Here is a 19751-nt window from a genome sequence, read left to right as displayed (position 1 = left end):
TGAGGACTACAGGACAATAAGTTTGATATCCCAAGCAGCTAAAGTTGTTCTTAGGATCATAAACAAAAGGATAGAGAGTAGGGCAAATGATTACTTAGGGGATGGTCAGTTTGGGTTTGGGAAGGGGAGAGGTACGCGTGATGCCATTGCAGTAATAAGATTGTTAATCGAGAGGAATATAGAATACAACCAGGAGGTATTTGACTGTTTCGTAGATTTCAAAAAAGCGTTTGATAGAGTGAATTGGGAAAAACTAATGAGTATATTGCAGAAAATAGGAATAGATTGGAGGGAAAGGAGGCTAATCCGCAACCTGTACATGTCTCAGACTGCTCAGGTGCGAGTGGGGAACGGGGAGTCAGGTTGGGCAGTGTTAGGAAGAGGTGTAAGGCAGGGTTGCCCATTATCACCGTTGCTGTTCAACCTGTATGCAGAGGAAATGACCAAAGAGGCATGGGAAGAACTGGAGGAGGAATGAAAGTGGGCGGGGAATTCGTAAAAGCAGTTAGGTTTGCTGATGACCAAGCTTTAGTTTGTCAGTCAGCCAAGGGATTACAAGCATTGCTTAGTGACTTGGAAAATCAGTGCGACAGGTATTGGATGAGAATCAATATTAATAAAACTGAAGTTATGCGATTTTCTAGAAAGAAAAAGGCCAAGCTTAACATTAAAATAGGAGGGCAAAAACTAGAGCAGGTAGAACAGTTTACGTATCTCGGTACTGTTTTGGACCAACACGGTCAAAGTAGTAGGGACGTAAGGAGAAGAATTGCGCTAGGCAAAGAGGCTTTCACAAGGAGGATGGAGTTGATGACGGGGACTTTGAGTAAGGATGTTAAGAAAAGACTCGTAAAAACTTTGATATGGAGCGTAGCTATGTACGGTGCGGAAACGTGGTCATTGAAGCAGGAGGATAGACTTAGACTGAAGGCTTTTGAAATGTGGGTGTGGAGAAGGATGGAGAAGGTGAAATGGACAGAGAAGAAAACAAATGAGGAAGTACTTGGTATGGGGGCCGAGGACAGGAGTTTGTTGGGAGAAATCCTATGGAGGCAGGAAAAGTGGTTGAAGGGAGTATTGACCAGCAGTGGGATGTTGAAGACTGCGATTGAGGGGAGAATGTTGGGCAAACGAGGAAAGAGAAGGAACAGGATAGGGATGTTGGACAGGATGAAGGGAGGAAGAAAGTACTCAGAGATGATGAAGGACCTGATGTAGAGTAGGATGTTGTGTTTTGCTAGGGGTCACAGATTATTTAATTAGTGATTATGTCCATCCAAAAACCTACCTAAACCGGTAGATTACCTAATAATAATAATAATCAAAGTATATACTTCAACTAATATCCATAGTTCTACTTCAAAAGCAATTCTGCCCCTTGACTCTTCCTAGTTTCATCAGCAACACTGTCAGAGTTTTATTGCTTCACTTGAGTGTCTAAAGTTCTCCAAAAGCCTCAAGTATGACAAAATAATTTGTGGCATTTTATGGAACTGAGTTATCCATTTCATGCAGGCAGAGGTTTACTTTTTCAGAATGGGCACCTGTTGTAGCATCATCAAAATTCCCATTGAACTTTGTAAGGGACATCCTCAAATTATATGCCACATCAGCATACTGTATGACTTAAACAAATGCGACTCTACTGCAATTAGAACTTATATCCTACTAAGAGCATTTATAATTGAAGTAATCTGCTTCTGATTTACCTCATGTTCACTGAAATTGAATTAAGTAGACTAAAGAATTTGGACTAGGAGTATACTTTGGAGATTTGATTGAATTCATTTTTTCCATTCAACAAATTTAAACTGTTCAATAATGTGTTTACAATGGAAGCAATTTAATCCTCATCCATTTATCTTTTGAAAAACGAGCCATTTTTCAAAAGTTGAAACTGCATTGCATTACCCTGAAACAAAGTGCTAATCCACATTCTAGGAATACTTTTTTGTTCACAGTGCCTTATAACGGTAATGACTAGTTATTATGGTGACCTGCAATAAATAAATTCGTACATTTTCAACTAAAGGCCACATTTAAAATTGCATGGTGCTCCTTTTAATGATAAGGTCACTTATAATGCATACAGCTGTTTATAAATATTAAGACAAAAAGGTCTTCATGCATGCCTTAAGATATGGTTCAGCTACATGTAACAACTCTGCAAAAATCAAGTCTTGCTGATGAACAACTGAAGTGTGATTCTGTATCCAATTTCAAAATGTAAGACTTACCCTATGTACACTAGTAAAAGCATAAGTGATCATTGTGCATTTTGCTAGTGTAAATGAACTGAATGGAAATGTGTACACATAATCATAAATGTGCATTATAAATATTAAACATAGCAATAAAACTAGAGGATTAATACATCAACCTCAGTTTTCTACCCAAATATTGACTTGATAGGTGAGAGTAGGGTTCACCCAGTACTTAGCCCGATGGCATGCCAAATTCACACCCTAGCAGGATGTTTCAGGGGGCCCAGTTCCATTCCCTGTGCCACCTGTGTTTCCTGGCAAGATCTGGCAGCTGTCAATTACGGAGCTTGGGTGAAGCCGACAGTGCCCAAAGGCATTATCAGGAAATGAACCCAAGTCGTCTGGTCAGTAGCCTGGCACTCTGCCCAATAGACTACCACATCCCTGGAGGTCTAAGATCACAATGTACTAATCAAAAACATAATAACTGGCCATTAAGTTTGTATGGATATGAGTTGTGTATTTCTGCAATGGTGAACGACAAGACAGACTATGATTGCATCAAATAAGGACAGTAGTTGCTCAGCATTATGATATGAAGCACTGATGCTCCAATAATTAATGATTTTATTTTTTATACCCAATTCTATCATTTATGCTATTAATCCCTGTAGAATTATTGCACAGTAAGTCAAAACTTAATTAGCCGTTGTCTACATAAGTGCATAGTTTGCTCAACTTTTACGTAGATCGCTTGACTTACTTTACATATTAGATTGTGTGTGTTGAACCCTTGCCTCGCACTTCTTCTTCATAAATGCAAAGCATGAGTGCTCACCGAGACCCTTTTCTGTGTTGGTAGCATGGAGAGTAAAATCTCTGGGTACAATGACTTCTGGCTCAACAAAGGTCTCCCATTAAACAGCCAGCAACACCCTCTCGCCTCCCCCCTTTCCGCCACTCGCCACCAGAAGGTGAATAGTTTTGGGAAAAAAGCAAAAGTGAATGTGGTCATACTACTATGCTCGTGCAATAGTCTTGCCGACTGGCAGTGAAAGGAGATCTACATTCTCAGCAAATTTACTCCAAACTGCAAATTCAGTCACCAATTAATCAATAAAGACCTGGGTAAGAATTTTAATTTAACTATCAAGGGCATTGTTGACAGAAACTGAAAAAGTTAAGGATGCTTCTCTCTGGATTGAGCTATAAAGAGAGTTTCAACAAAAGCAAGCAGTGATGGAGTCATCACAGGAGGAGGAAATGTACCCACCACTGTAAAACCATGAGTGTCCATGCAAAAACCACATGTCACCAGCTTTTATGAAGTTACCTTAGGACTTCCATTAAAGGCTCCCAATAAAATGTGGAAAGGCAAAAAAATAAATCAGTGCTACCCCAGATAATATCAAAACTATTTTGATTTTTAACTTATCACTTCAGATAGAGCTGGGAACAATTCTAGTAAGCTCCAAAAAAAAAGCAACTTCACAGCATTTAATGTAAAATTCAAAGAGGACAGAAGATAATAGGATAGGTTAACTGCTAAAAATTGTAATATTTTCTCCTGTCCAAAAATGAATTGGCAGCTACGATAAGGAATTGTGAGTAATAAAACAATTAAAGATAACTAAAAAAACTATTTAATATTAGCCGAAACTATAGGGAATTAAATAATATTTTACAGACAGGCTAACTATTATAAGAGTGCTAACTATTCATAAGTTCAATTTATTCAAGAACTGTGTCATTATTACTTCCCAGGGGCATACAAAACAAATTCAAATTTTGCATTGAGCCTGTGGTAAGTAACTTTATATTAGTACTTAAAAGGAATTGACAATCTTAAGCTCTAGGACAATGAAATGCATGTTTTATCTGGGCCAAGTTTCTACTCAATAAAACCAACACGTACAATTATTCATCCAGAGATCCAGCAATCCCAGATGAGTTTTTAATTATTATAGGACAGGCTTATTTAGCACAAGTCCACGACAAATAAATGAAAAATAGAGCAAAATCCACTTCAATATAATAATTATTTAGTCATGCTCCTTAATTAATTTGATCATATTTTATCAAAACTACGGGCAGTAAGTTTTGAAAATACATTATAAATGATTTTGCAGCCTTTTCAGTCTCAAATGGTCTTTAAATGTAAATTGAGGTCATTTTCTAAATACATTTGGAGTTCAAGAGATAGTGCACATGCCAATTTTATTCAAATCAGTGCCATGGAGAAAATAGATGAAGCACGTCCTCATCTAATTAATTCCAAGCGCAAAAATCATCTGGGCAAGATAACTGTACCTTAGGAAGTAAATTATGGAAAGAAAAGCTGTCCTTCTAAGTCACATACTCTGAGAGTTAATTTTGTAATTACCCCATCTGCCTGAATAGAAGAAGACCTGAGGAATATTGAAATCACATTTTGGAGGACAATTAATTCTCTCCAGCATCACATTTACAGAGAGGCACCAACTGAACCTGACAGAAAATGCATGGGAACCTCATATCCATCTCACTATTGAAAACATTTACATCCATGGGTTTGTATTCTGGAGTTAAGGACCAAATTTCATGTATTTCAGCATAGCTTCCACAGCTTCATCACAATCGAAGCGTTGTTATTGAAAAAAAACAATTAATTGCCTCAGCAATTTTCCTCAAATGACAACCACGATCATTTACCCATCTCTGTATGTACCTTGCGAATGCATCCCTCTTCCCTAGTGTCAAGAGGAGAATAAATGTTCTTGCCAGAGCCCTTGCACACCTAACACCCCTCTCCCCTAATTTACAGCACTTTCATCGGCACCCCAAATAGCCCAAGGGTGAACCTCACCTCAAAAACCATTCCCTGCCATGCATGCAAATACTGGAAGCATTTGGAGCTTTCCTCGAATCTGCCGGAAGGGAAGTCTCTCTCCTTCTCTCTCGCTGCGTGTGGTAATCAACTGAATGCATTCCAATGGCTGCCACCATCATCATGACAATACAGACAGCTGACCACCTAACCTGGGGAACCCCTTTGAAGACCACCCATAGATTTTAATGGAAACATATGGCAGTTCCCTCAAAACTCACCAAACCAACTACAAACAAATTATTAAACTATTACTTCAGATAAAAGCAGCAATAGAGGTGACCTACCAACCACGTACATCATTTAAGAATGTGTCTGGCACACAACAGTAAAACCAAGGGAGCATTTCTTTTTCGACTTGATAAACAACACCAGCTTATATTCAGGCAGATAGGGCACATACAAACTCAGTTTTTTTTAAAGAAATTTTAGTTCCATTTTTAAATAATTTTTGTGGACCACAGCTAACTACATGAATCACATTATAAATTTAAAAAGAGAGTTAAAACTGAATAATTACACTATGGCATGGGTGAAACTTTCTCAGGTTGATTCAAATGGCACTTCAATTGCATTAAACCTAGGAGGGTTTTTCTGGGGGATTAATGAAAGTGAAAAAATAATGATTTAAATAAATTAAAATATACGTTATTAGATTAATTTCAAAGAGCAGTATCATCTCTCAGTCTCTCTACCTTTTCCAAACTCTGAGGTTTGACAGCCACATCAATGAGTCCTTCAACAGTGGTCCAACATAGGGCAGACTTGTAACGCAAGCAAACCAACAAGAGAGGCATCAGTAAAGTATGAGCACAATTAGGTGCACCAATAGCAATTGTACCAGTGGTGCCGTGTATAACAAGCAAGTATTATCATTAAAAGGAATCAACATGAGCGTGAGGTCATTAACAGGCGTGACTCTTTTGCCTCATCTTTTTTTGCTTCACAAAGACAATAACATATTATGTTCTACATTTTGATAGAGGAAAATATTTGTGCGCTGCCTGCACTGGGGAGGGATCTTTGGTCATGGGGAGGTAAACAGAGCACTTTCCTAGCTGATGCTCGTCACAATGGCTCTGAACACTTCATCACGAAGACAAACAAGATGATATCTCACTCAGAATTTCAGCATACAGATTTGATGGGGAAAAGAAACAATGTTTGACATTCTTTATTGCCCCAAAGTGGGGAAAATTTCAATTCCTTGATATATAATAGAAAAGATGGATGTAAAATAGATTTTTTTATCAGCAAGGTCCTGAAAAATAGCACAAAAGTTTCCAGTATCTCATTTAGTTCACTTTTATCACTACCATGATTTCTAACTCAAAGATATTTTTTACTTGAGGATTACATAACTGTTAGCTTCATTCTGCCATCAGAAGTTAATCCCCTTGACCGAGTAATTCTCACAAGGAATATAGAACTTCAATGCCTCAGCAATTGATTGCAATGGTGATATCAACCCGCCACCAATGTATTGCTATGCATTAAAAAATAACTTTTACTACTCATAATGACTGGTACGTAGAGCCCACGGTCACAAATATCTGAGCAAATGGCTCCAATCATCCTGGGGTGCCTAACTTGCTGTAGAGGCATAAGTACAAGAGGATAAGAAATAATTAAATGCCGATTTCCCCAATATCAGTCTGAAAATAACTTCAAAATAAGTCTGTAAATGATTGAGTCTATAAAATATAGGCATACAACTGTCAACAAATCCTCTAATTCATTGTTTTCAAACCTCATGGCTTGGAATTTTATGGATGGCCACTAAGGATATACAAATGTGTTGCCGATGACCATTAAGAAAATGCCATGTTAACCCGATGCAATTAATATACTCATTTTTGCGACTATTACCATTCTGAATACTTCAGATTAATTGGATTAGCCAAGTAGACCAATTCAACTTCATAATGGTAATTTCAGACTCAATGGTGCAAATGTCAAGTCCTCCGACAACTGAAAGAGTCTGCACACTTTGGGTCTCTCTCACTTTTTGAGGCCTCTTGTTACATACCGACATTAGAGACATGACATAGATAATGCAACGCACATGGCCTTCGTAATTTGTGGTATTCTTGGGGAGCAAACATGAGAATTAAATATAAAAGTACAGTACCCACATTTCAGCTTACCCATAGACACAAATATGCCCACATAGAATTCCCAAATGACATCATGTAGCACTACCACTATGGACAACAGATTTCTTATGATGTATGAGATATTAGGCAAACAAAATTTTATATTCTCCTTCATAACATTAAGTAATTCATGAAGGAATAACTTAAAAAATACATGTTCCAGGAGTTGCTAATTAGTGAATCAAAACTGATACTAGTGAAGCTGACATGAATTTTATCTTTTTGTGGGTGGGAATAATGTAAATGACGAGTCGAACTCCAGACAAATGCATAGCATGCCCTTTTACACTTCCAATCTTGGAATGATTTTGGCAGCGATCCCAAAAAAGCTTCAAGAGCACTTGAAGCATACATACATTCCTTTATTTTCTCCTCTGCAGTAGCTGATAATTACCAACATTAACCGCTGACCCTACCACACGTCACTTTAGTTAAAGGTGCTTCTTCCATCGGCATTGCATGCTATATTATTTCACATTTTTCATTAACTAAACAAAAGAAATTATTACATACTTGGGGCAATTGAGTTCATATAGAAACATGATGCCCACATGGTGCATCCAAGACATTTTACAATATTTAACTTTCTGTAACATGCAAAATCTTACAGAAGGGTTTCAAAATAAACACTATTTCAGTGAGTCACGGGACCAGATGATGGCTTCACGTTCCATTGTAGCCTTCTCTTGATTTATCCGATCATTAACTCTGACCGACACATTTGCCATGAGCACTTAGCAAATCCTTCAGCATGTTGACTGCAGCATGCCAATTGAAAGTGCAGAGTACGCACAATCACCCTTCCCAGTATCCCCCTCCATTGACGACGAGGTTACTCCGAAGGCCAACACACACACACACACACACGCATATTTGTAACACATCCAACTGAGGGTGAAGGACTCGCTCATTTGGGAACGAGATCCAAGAGGCACACTTCCCATGGTGCATGCCCAACGATTTTATTCTTCGCCTCGCATGTCCAGGCAAGACTCGACCAGCACATCTGGTGTTTCTCTGTGACTGGTGGTCTGATGCTGCTTTGCTCAGCAAAGAGTTCATTGGGCTGCAGGGTGGTCATTTCAATGGGGAAGCTGGCAAGTTTGAGGAGGTTTCACCGGGAAGTGGTAAGATGTGCTTTGCAAGTAGCAGTTAGTGGCAGTACATGCTGTAGGTAATGGCACTTCAGTACCACTATCCAGGTCAGGAGCCCAAGATCAATTTTACGCATCTTCCTAATATTCTGTTTTGATAAACAACCATGACGGTGTTCTCAGATGCTCTAATGTTAAGTATGGCCCTCAAACTTATCCGCATGGACCTTTTTATTGATCATTTTTACAATCATATGCAGCTACTTTGTTTATGGCCAAAAGATGACGTTTTTGGAGACATTACTTTCTCTACCGGCAACATTTAACTCTTGAGTGCTACTTACAATTGGATAATCTGGTGAGATTCTTTACAAAAGAAACCTTTTAAGAGATCATTACATAACACTTTTGACAGTCCTGCAACTATGAATAATTCCAGCAGCAATAACACGGCAAAATACAATTTATTGAAATTTAACATAGTTCTTAATGATGGACTGAACTATATCACATTCATAACCACACTGACCTCTAATATCGATAAATATTGGGAGACATTAAGGAACGAATAAAAAATAGTTGCCAATAATTACCTGATTACACTACGCAACAGAGATGATGCATGCTTTTCTGAGAGCATGCACAAAGAAAGATAGATAGCATTTATGCTCTAGGAAACAATGAGCCTCATATATCCATAATTCTAATTAACACTTGGTCAAGGAGTTATTTCCCAACAAAACTCAAGACAAGTGTCCCATTGAAAAATGGTGAATATCCCTCATGTAAGTATAATGAGCACCCCATATCGTAGGCTTATGTTATCTTTGGACAGAATAAACTATTCTCAACAAAAGACTTGACTTCTATCCAAGCTCCATTATGATAGCCATATATAGGGAGAGATAATATGCCACTGGAAATAATTTCCATGCATCACTCATTCACAAACCTTACACTGGAGCACTCTTGGTTGCCTTGATATCCTCTCGTAATTGCACGTGCACTACTTAACTGCCCCTTCCCCCATCCAATGGCATGTAAGGGGAGCTGCTGCCAAAGCTCAGAAATGAAAGGGAGTTGAGGCTCAAGAAATTATGGATCTAAAACAATTCCATCAATATAACAACACGGACCAATTATATGCAACTTATCAGTTTGCAAGTAACTGAATGTCGCAGGCATAAAGGCTAATGGGCTGTTTGGTTTTTCCCACGGAGAAGTATTAAGTCAGAGAAAGTTAGCCATTGAATTAACTCAACCACTAATTAACCCTTGATTTAACCTACCAACCTTTCCTCCGACCTTTTAATCGCACATCAAAAATATGCCACTCTAAATTTTGAGGAAGAAGATGAAAATGGTAAGATATTCATTCAGCAAAAACAATTCAGAACTATGAAATGAGTAAAAGGAGCGAAAAACTTAATTTATTTGTTATTCCAGCAGCATTCATGTGTACCTAGAAAATTAACATAGTTGTCATAATAACTGCAGAAAAAATTCTCTTATGATTTATTATAGCTTTAATGAATATCTTGATGATGTCTGGAGACTTCTTTTTCCCTTATGTCATACACGATAGACCTTGAATAATATCTTCTTTTGGTAGAGGTTTCAGATGATTGAAATTGAGGCATCAAATAGTTCGCAATTATGTGAAACAATAAAAAATATAAAACATGCATTAAAATTTAACTACAAATGACATCAGATGCCATTAACTGTAAATGTTGCTTTCAATAGAGGTAACTTAAAATCTTTTGATTCTTTGGCTTGGAAAGAGGACAACCACACTGGAGAGTACTTATTTTAATTTTGGTCGCAAATAAAAAAGATTTGGACTCACTAACAATATCTATCACATATATTCTATTGTTTCAGGCTTCACTTCGTGGAAGTAATTAATATTGTACCGTATAATAAATTATAAAATAATATAAATATATAAATAATTTGTACCGTATAATAAAATCTGTGGAAAAGTACGAGTCTTTCTTTCTTTTTTAGTAATGAATATCTATCACAATAAAAAACCAATTTGAAAGAAATCAATCATAAATTTATTGGATCCCATTTAAAAATCAAAATAGCAAAAATGGAATTCCCGATTGAAATGTAATTAGCCATTTCATGAGTAACATTCCAATTAGTTAAAAAGAGAAATGTAATCATGCATTGCACTGATATTCGTGTCACTTTTTGAGAATCATCAAATTTCAATCATTTAACCACCAATACTATCCAAACATATCTAAAACATATCACAAAAACAAATTGTTTAAACAAATTTTTGAAATAATCATATGGAATGGATGAAATGCCAATTGGAAATGGCTGCTGAGGCAGATATGGTGTGGGGACAAGCCCCTGGAGCATATCACTGCGTCGGGAAGAAGTCTCCCACCTACATCCCACTTTCGGCACAGTGACAAAAGGGCGAGAGTACCAATTGCCCCCCGGCATTGGCCAGCAGGAATGCAAGGTTTCCCTTTCAATGTTTCCCTCACAATCTTAAATTCTACTTCAAAACACCAGACATGGCTATGGATCTTTTTCGAGACTTATCTCTACTGCTAACAGGATAGTCTTTGGAAGCACTACGGATGTGATCATGGATATTACACCAATGATTATAACGTTAAGCTTTAAATGTATCCACAAATGGGAAATCGGGATATGCATCTGATGGGACTTCAAAAGTAGGATGTGCCTCCAGTAAATGTATGTTTTAGAAAAAAGTTCAACAGTGGACTCACAAATGCTCCCCGGCCTCTTTGCTGATACATGACTTAAATGGGATGAAAATATCACCAAGTTATGTGGTACACGGCTAATGTGTACTTCAATTGTGCCCACGTTCCAATATTTAAGCTTTAAAAATAGTGCACCTGTGAAACTTCCAGTCAAATCTCTGCTATGATATGATCATCCTTGGGCGGTCATCAACAGTACATGTTTTAATGGTAAATTAAAATGCTTAAATAGTAAATAAAAGGGTAATACAACTAATGGCAAAAGCCACAAGGAGGTGATGTTGTAAGCGGCCTCGTGAGTCCTATTCCTAATCATAGACAACTTATACATACATATTTTTCATCCGTGTATTTTTATGAGAGATTTAATCTGCAAGTGATGAATGCTTTCTTTCATTGTTATGGCCCCACACAAAATTGGACATTCATATCTCATGTCATTCACAGCTTTTAAAATACGGTGCCCTTCCACCTAAGAATAATATTAATTCATTCAAATATATACATTTATCACCCCAAATACATAGAAAAATGCCTTGCAACATTTAAAGCCAGGTTATAATTATTTTTACTGACAAGAAATTAATGAATTAGATAGATAAAGTTTGAATGATAACATGGAAATTTCACAATGACCCATACAGCTCTGTCACTATCCCATTTAATATGCTTAAGTCAAGCAATGTGCTTTTCAGCCAGTCAAATATTTTCAATTACAAAATATAAATGATTAATAAAGTATAATAATACAGCTTCCCTCAATTTAATACTCTCCATTGCATAAAATAGGACACTCGTTTTGATGCAAAAACTTTCCTCGGAGAGAGGGAAAACTTTGGTTCCGTGGGAAATTGATGCCAAGCATTATATTTCCTTCCTTACTCCATATTTCTTTCAGATATAACACTTTTATAAATCCCCTTTTGATTACATAATCACCAAAACCTATTCAGTCAAAGGGATAGGGGCAATGCAAGAGGACACAGTCATGACCAGAGCTAATGCGTATGGACGCAACAACATATTTCAAACTTTTTCTACTTCTTGGAGGAATTTTTTCATCTCCATCACCACAATTTTAAGCCCTACGACTAAAACTTTTCAAAGGTCTCCAGCCCTCATGATGCATATCATCGTAAAGCCACAAACCTTCTTCAGTGGATGACTAGTGATTAATTATGATGATTTAGCTAATAAACTAATAGGTAATCAACAACTTGGAAATTGAATTACCACTACCAATAGTAATCACAATAGAAAAAATTTTACATGATCATATGCATACATTTGTTTTTTATCTACATATCAGATAATCAGAATTCCAATTCCCTTCACCACCTTTCCGGTCAACTGCCACCACACACACACCAGAACATGTCCAGTTTCCTGGATCATGCAGTTGCTGTACGCCCTGAATGGATAATAACCATTGCTCACCTTGTGATGGAATTCCAAATCCCAGAGTTGCTGTCGTCATCTGCCAGCAGATCTGCGTGCAACATGCTCGGCTTCTTTGCCACCTTCAACTTTATCACATGACTTCGGAAAGAGCTTATCAATATTTTTGTTCCAGAGGAATTCTGGGAAACCTCTGTGCCATCCACACTAGAATAAAATGTGAACGGAGACTATCAGGCACTAAAAATTACACTACATACAATTACAATACATAACATATGAGCAATGCTCCTTGCGATGCACCATGTAAACCTCTCTTCAAAAGACTTGGTTTATTACCAGTACCTTGCATTTATATATTTAATGTCATCTTACATGCAAAGGGTAATATTTCCCAGTGCAAGTCCAACCACAATTACCATAGTCACTATACAAGAACCTGCAATGACCTGCACCAACCATTTGTCAGGACTCACAATACTGCTCATGAGCCCAAAGGAATGGGCTTAAGGTTATTCAATAAACTTCCCCATGAAATCAAATATGAAACAACAGTACCTGTTTTCAAGAAAAAGCTGTTTAACCTTTTAAAAAATAATATGTTCTATTCAGTAAATGAATACCTGGAATTGTCGCTATGCGTCAATTCTGGCTTAACCAATTATTATGTAATTATACTAGTGTATTGGTATGTATATATATACAGGGTCACACCCGAAAGTGGTAGGACTGATTTTCTCTGGCGCGAACGGAGCCAGAGAAAATGGTAATCGTTATGTGACACAGTACTTTTAGTTGAAAGTCCTAAGCCCAACCAATATGAAAGCTGAGCTAGATGCTACTCTGGGTGAGTCTGCTCCTTTGTTTACAACAGTAAAATGCTGGGTAGCAGAGTTTAAACAAGGCCGCACCAGCTGTCAAGACGAGCATCGCATTGGTCGACCAGATGAGGTGACGACTCGAGAAACGGTGAAGAAAATCCACGAAGTGATAGTGGATGATTGTTGACTGAATCTTGTCTTGTAAATATTCAGTAAAAAGAATCCTTGCCCACGGCAACAAAAAAGGCAATGAATAAAACTTTCCTCCTCCCCACATTTTTGAATAGCCAGAAGCTTGGATATGTCAGGAAAAGCATAAATGTTGTACAAATGTCAAGGGGTAAGGGCCAATTGAGGAGAGTACAAGGTAAACATAGGGTGAGTAATGAAGTGGGCTCAGAAAAAATGTTGATAGGCTGTACAGGTCGAGGACAAAATCTGGAATACGATAAGTGTGTCTTGCCGGTAAGGCCATTTTGAGATGATGACTGGGGGTAGGGCAAGCGAACATGCACCAGAACCTTGACCTTTGAGCATAATTCATTCTTGTTCACTGGTTTTTATCTTGAAAAGTTCATATCTTGAAACTCAATTTACCATTTTACCTTAATGAAATCAATTCCCAGATTTGGAAACTTTAGATGCATTAAAAAAATGAGATCATTTATGCAATACAAATTTTCCAACAGCTAAAAAAAAACAACGATATTTCCTAGCCCAGCATTTTAACTTCTACAAAAAGGTTACAGATGGGAATTGCAGAATGATATTGCAGTTGATTTGGCAAAAAACCCATACAGATCTTCCATACATGTATTGCTTGTTTCACAAATAATAAAAGTACACTTATGTTATGCACTTGCAACACTTGAGATGGATACAAAATAAAAACTCATCATTAGACTAGATAAGGTTTAGCGCAGAACATGTGTATACAGTACAAGATATGATACAGTACAAGAGTTTAGCGGCTAAGCTTGAAGTGTGCGGTGAGAAATACTTATGCCAACGGCATCATTGGAAGGGTGCACATTTGCAAAGATTTTGTTGCATTAAGTTTTCCGTGATTAACTAATTTGAAAAGCATCAACTTCTGTATCATGAGAATAAGTCTGTGCACTGAGGCCAAAACTGAATATGAAAAAAGTCACATCTCAAAGAGTTGATTTGTTGAGTAGCTTGTACATAGAGGTACCTGCATATACATACAAGAGAAGAGTAATTGTTTGAAAGAACAGCAAAGACAGAGAAAGTCATGGGTGGGTAGTTGAAGAGACTACCAAGACAAGGAATATTAGGAGTCCAAGGAACAGAAGAGCATGCATGAAACAATGTATGACTATGATAGAGGAAAATGGAGTACACAAGGGAAGTGAAGAGGAAATTAGTGAAATGGGAGGGAGTCCCTGAAATAATTCAAAATAAGTCTCTCATTCCACTTTGCATACCTTGAGCAGAAACAGAATAAAGGATATGCATGCTAAGTATGTCATATAGATAGATAACCATAAATAATAAATACAAATGAGCAGGAAATTACATAAAAAAGTACTGCTCATTGCATTTATGCTCCACATAAGATATCAGTTATTTTGCAGCGCACGAGGGCTCATTTAAAATGGCAAGCTGCACATTTTGTCCATCAAGATTGTTATGCAAGACATTGCTATGCGTACAGTGTGAGCAATACAAACCTCACGATATCAAATATGTCGGCTGATCTCCCGGCCCGGAGTCGCAACAGCCATGCGCCAGGATTGGCCTTCAGCTGGAAGTAGCCCAGGTTGGCCATGACAATCGTGTCGACCACCACGGGCTGATGGTTTGTGCCAAGAGTGATTTGCAGGCCACGTGGCGGGTTGCCCATAGTCTGCTCAAAACAATGGCCTTCAAGCAGCAAGTACTCCAACTCAAACTCACTACACTCCAAAGAAACCATCAGAATGTTAATGAACCACATCACCTCACCCCTAAGACTACCCCAACACATCCCGCCAGTAGCTGACGTGGTGCAGTAATGGAGGAGAGAAATTCTCATGGTGATTTAAATCAACGGGAAAACCAGGAAACATCAGAATTCGTTTTCCTAAGGGAATTGAGAGATGTCACCAGTAATTAAGTAAGCCACTGAATGATGGATTTGGTTTAAGATTTCAAAGAAATACATTTGTCAACACTAAGAGATCAAATAAAAGTTTCAAGATTCCTCATTTTGAAAATTATGTCTGAAATCAAATTCCTACAAAAACCTACTGAGGTGAGCCAAAATGCTCTGGTTATTCTAATTTCAACTTGTTGTACAACAGTTATTTTCTGTGTATAAAAGCAGATAGTCACCCAAAATTGAAAGGAACATATTATACATTGAACGACACAACCATTCCACTGGGGCTGAGTACCTCTAGGCACTGCAACAGATGGAACATTGGCGCACGGGGATGAAAGTTAGCCTAATGCAAGTAAGCTTTGCAGCATCACCACGTGTGAAATGAAACTAAATGCCCTACCTGGAATACATTAATGATATGGACATTTTTTAGGAAGTACTGTCAAGGAAACATTTAAGCTCTATTGCTTACTGCTGGCTCAAAGATTGTTATCACTGAAATTTGTAATAAAGAGAACAATTTCCTAAGCGCGATAACAGAAAAAATACTAGATAGAAATCATTTTTACCGGCAAATCAACTTGTGACTCTTAGGATGGCATCATGCCCGTACAGCCCCCTGGCCCATAAGATGTAGGCTGGTTTTAGAGAACATTTTGGAGAAAAAAATGGGTGTCTTTTGGGTCATAAACACAGTACTTTCTCTATTATTTCCAATTGTGTGATCCATCTACAAAAATGACATGACATGACTTTTAGATGCTGCAAATATGATCAATTGAGTCCATTATGACTTGGAATAGCTTTTAAGCTCACACGTTACCTAGTCTCTGGAGTCACATATGAATGAAAGCATAAGTGCACATTTCCAATGCTGTATGTGTGCCAAAGAGGTAAAACCTTTATTAATCCTTGTGTGAAATGTTAGCAGTAAACTCTGATGAACAATTCCGGTTGTTGCCATGCCATTAGATGGTACCTGTGCACGGTGCTCTCCACGTCATCCAGCCGGATGTTGTCAAGGTCATAAGGGCTCCGCACTGACTCCACCAGCCAGTTCTCGGGGACATGCATGTTCTGTGTGAGAAGCACCGACGTGGGCATGTTGATGAAGCGAGCCATTGGGCCAGGTGCCAGCTTTCCCTCGGCCGTGAACTGAGGCTCTGACTCCAGCACATAGCGATAGAAGCTGAGCACCCACACACAACAAACAAACAAAGGTACACCCTTAGTACTCATCATTCAAATTTGAAACTATTCACACAAGCATGCACATGCAGATGTACAAATTTCATGCCAAATTGACTGACACCAAATTTATAATAACCCTAGGCTACACATAGTTTACTAATATGTCCTACACTGAGATATTTACTTGTTATTTTGAATTAAAGGATAACCATTTTTAATCCATCCTCAGCATGGATGTCATTTAAAAAATCTTTAAAGAAGCTTAATTGATTTGCATGCAAAGCTTAAGTTTGCTGATTACGCATAGTTCATGAAAATACTGAGAAAAGTAAGTAAATATATCCTACGGTAAGAGCCAATCACTAAAAAATGAGCTCCACTTGCATACAATGAGTGCCCTATCTCTGAGACTGGTACTGATAGCTGCTCTAGAATCCACTATTGAATGCTTATATCTAAAAAGGGTAACGCGCAAAAATCCAGACAAATTAAACAATTTTTCCAAATATTTTCCTATTACAAAAATGAAAATGTTGAAAAAGTTTTATGTACTAAATAGTTTGTATGATCATTAAAAACAAATTTATTCAAAGTATCCCTCCCAAAGTAGCCTTTTTGAAGTCTTTGCATCAATAGAATATGCTTTCAACCTATTCCAAGAGGTGATGCATAATATCTAGCCAATGATAAGTTTTGCTCATGGCGCCAAACTAGCCCAGCCCCCAAGATCAACCACTAAAAGTTTTTATTCTTAATGTTGTATGGGCTGTGAGAGCTTGCTGTATCGAGATTCCATCGCAAGTGATTCACAAAGGACCTTGGCTCCACTTCCCAAGCGCTTTCAAACATTTCCAGGGTGAAATGACAAGCGAGCATCTTACCTCTTGAGTGGCATGTCACTATTTTTCTCCACGGGGTTGAGGAAGACACGAAGATTGCAGTTGACCACTTCCAGCAGAGTGGAAAGGATGGGGCCAATTTTCTGAGCCCCCCTGGAGACTGGATCAACTATCACCACCAGATCAAACGCAGGCTGTTCCGGATTGGGAGCTTCCAATTTGATTACGCTGGAATTACAACGGGCAGGAGGCATTAGCCACAAAGTTAACATTCTTCATTTTGAGATGTTACATTTCCTTAATGAACATAAACCATAAACACAGTAATCAACCCCAAAGTTGGTTTGGCAGGTGATGGTAGAGTTCACCAAGTACTAAGTAAGTTCACTAAGTACGGTGTGTGAAATTCACGCATCAGGGTAATAAAGCAGCCAGTTCCTTTCCATGTGCCAGTTTTGGTTTCCCAAGAAGGTCTGGTACCTGAAAAATCACAAAGCTTACGTGGAGCTAAGGGTGTCAAGAGAGGTTTGCCTGGGAATTGAACCCAGGCCCACCGGTCAGTAGTGCAACACTCTACCCCCGGACTACTGTGTCCCACCTTAATTCACTTGAAATGCAATCAACAAAAAATAATATTAAGTGTATTTGCTTTTCAAAATACATATATATTGAATTTTTACATTATACTTATTAGTTGTATGGTGGGTCACGGTAGTCTAGGGCGTAGAGTGTTGGACTACTGACTGGATGGTCCCAGGTTCGATCCCTGGGCAAGTCTCTGGGCACCTGCAGCTCCACCCAAGCTGTGATTTTTCAGGTACCAGTTGTTCCTGGGAAACCATAACCGGCCCAGGGAAAGGAACTGGCCCCCCTACCCTGATGTGTGAATCTCACACGCCGAATAGGGCTTAGTACTGGGTGAACTCAACCATCACCTACCAAACCGACCATTGGGTTGATTACTGTGTTTTTGGTTCTGGTTGTATGGAGCCTTTTTTTTAAATTAGGCATGCTTTTAGCCATTGAGGGAGTAGATAGCACCACTCAGAACATTTGATGCCTTAAGACTTTCACACTCGGACAAGTAAACATAATATTTTACAGATAATACGGCAGAACTATTGTTAATTTGGAGATATGTGTTTTATAATTTCATAAATATAAATTAGCATCCATTTTCGCCATTGGTTACTCATGTGCTGATTTTAAAAGTAAGGGCACTGCTGTCAACAAAAGCTATCCAGGGCAGAAACTGCATGGAGTGGCAATCCAGCCATATCCATGCAAAGCTGTGGACGAGGTTTGGCTGGATTATCCGAGAATCCATTAATGTGGACATAAAATAATACTAATAATTATATTGGAATATATACTTCACAGAGCCTCAGATTATGCTCAAAAGAACCTGGCAAATAGCCATAAAAAATAATTCATTACCAATCCATCTTTAAGGCTATACAACAAATAGCTTAAAAAAATAAAAGACATTTAAACTTAAGCATTAGACATGCATCTTAAGTCAGCTTCCCAAAACTTTTTTTTACCTTCCCTTCCACCCTTCCCCTACCCATAATGTTGATATTGTATCATCTGGAACTGATTAAACCTAACTCCACAGTTGTTTTAACTCTAAGATGTATAATTTCAAAAGTTGTGCGGTTCTTGCATTATTTCAAGAACCATCTCAGAGATAATGTTGAGCAAATTCTGAGACCTGATTAAGGGACTTTCTCCTCACCAGTTAAATTAACAATGCAGATTTTGCTACCCAACTCCAAAACAATTAGTTTGTAATTACAATGAGTGGGACATGACGGCAGTGGGGAGAGTGCTAAAGACACGGGGAGCAATGCACACGTGTTTAACAACCAGGAGCTCAAGTTTCTTCTGATTTGATGCACAATGCAATGGGGATCCGTTGATGTCAATGCAAACAAGTCAATCAGCTAATTGAAGGGAAGACTGATTAATTGAGGGCTATATATATTCTAAATTTCATTGCACTACAAATACGAGGAGTGTCCGAAAAGTATCCAATTTTCTTTTTTTTTTGAGGGTGTTGTGAACTATGAATTTCCTCCGAGAGGTCAGGCGATCAACAAAGAAAATTATGTTGAAATTCTGAAAGGATTGTGTGAGAAGAAAACGACCACGTGTCTGGTCAAGCGGTGATTGGCTTCTGCACCACAATGATGCACCAGCGCATTCATTGAACCTTGTGCAGCAAATTTTGGTGAAACACAGGAGATTGTACAGCTTAGCAAGCCTCCGTACAGTCCCAACATGGCTCCCTCCGACTTTTGGATGCTCCCAAAATTG

General features: G+C 38.2%; 1 protein-coding gene across 1 annotated transcript in view; it reads right to left on the bottom strand.

Moving 5' to 3' along the window:
* Uggt (UDP-glucose-glycoprotein glucosyltransferase) overlaps positions 1 to 19751 on the bottom strand; it is a 77073-nt gene that overhangs the window by 15105 nt on the left and 42217 nt on the right. Inside the window, exons 16-19 of the mRNA XM_071586971.1 lie at positions 17475 to 17660; positions 16382 to 16591; positions 14990 to 15214; positions 12514 to 12681 (exon numbers count right to left, since the gene is read on the bottom strand). Coding sequence (XP_071443072.1) covers positions 12514 to 12681; positions 14990 to 15214; positions 16382 to 16591; positions 17475 to 17660 — 789 coding nt within the window. The remainder of the gene's footprint in view (positions 1 to 12513; positions 12682 to 14989; positions 15215 to 16381; positions 16592 to 17474; positions 17661 to 19751) is intronic.

This window comes from Hetaerina americana, unplaced genomic scaffold (assembly GCF_022747635.1).
Source record: "Hetaerina americana unplaced genomic scaffold, ioHetAmer1.1.p SCAF_28, whole genome shotgun sequence".
Lineage (NCBI taxonomy): Eukaryota > Metazoa > Arthropoda > Insecta > Odonata > Calopterygidae > Hetaerina > Hetaerina americana.
Note: the sequence above shows the minus strand (reverse complement) of the source record. Positions and strands in the feature narration are given on the sequence as shown.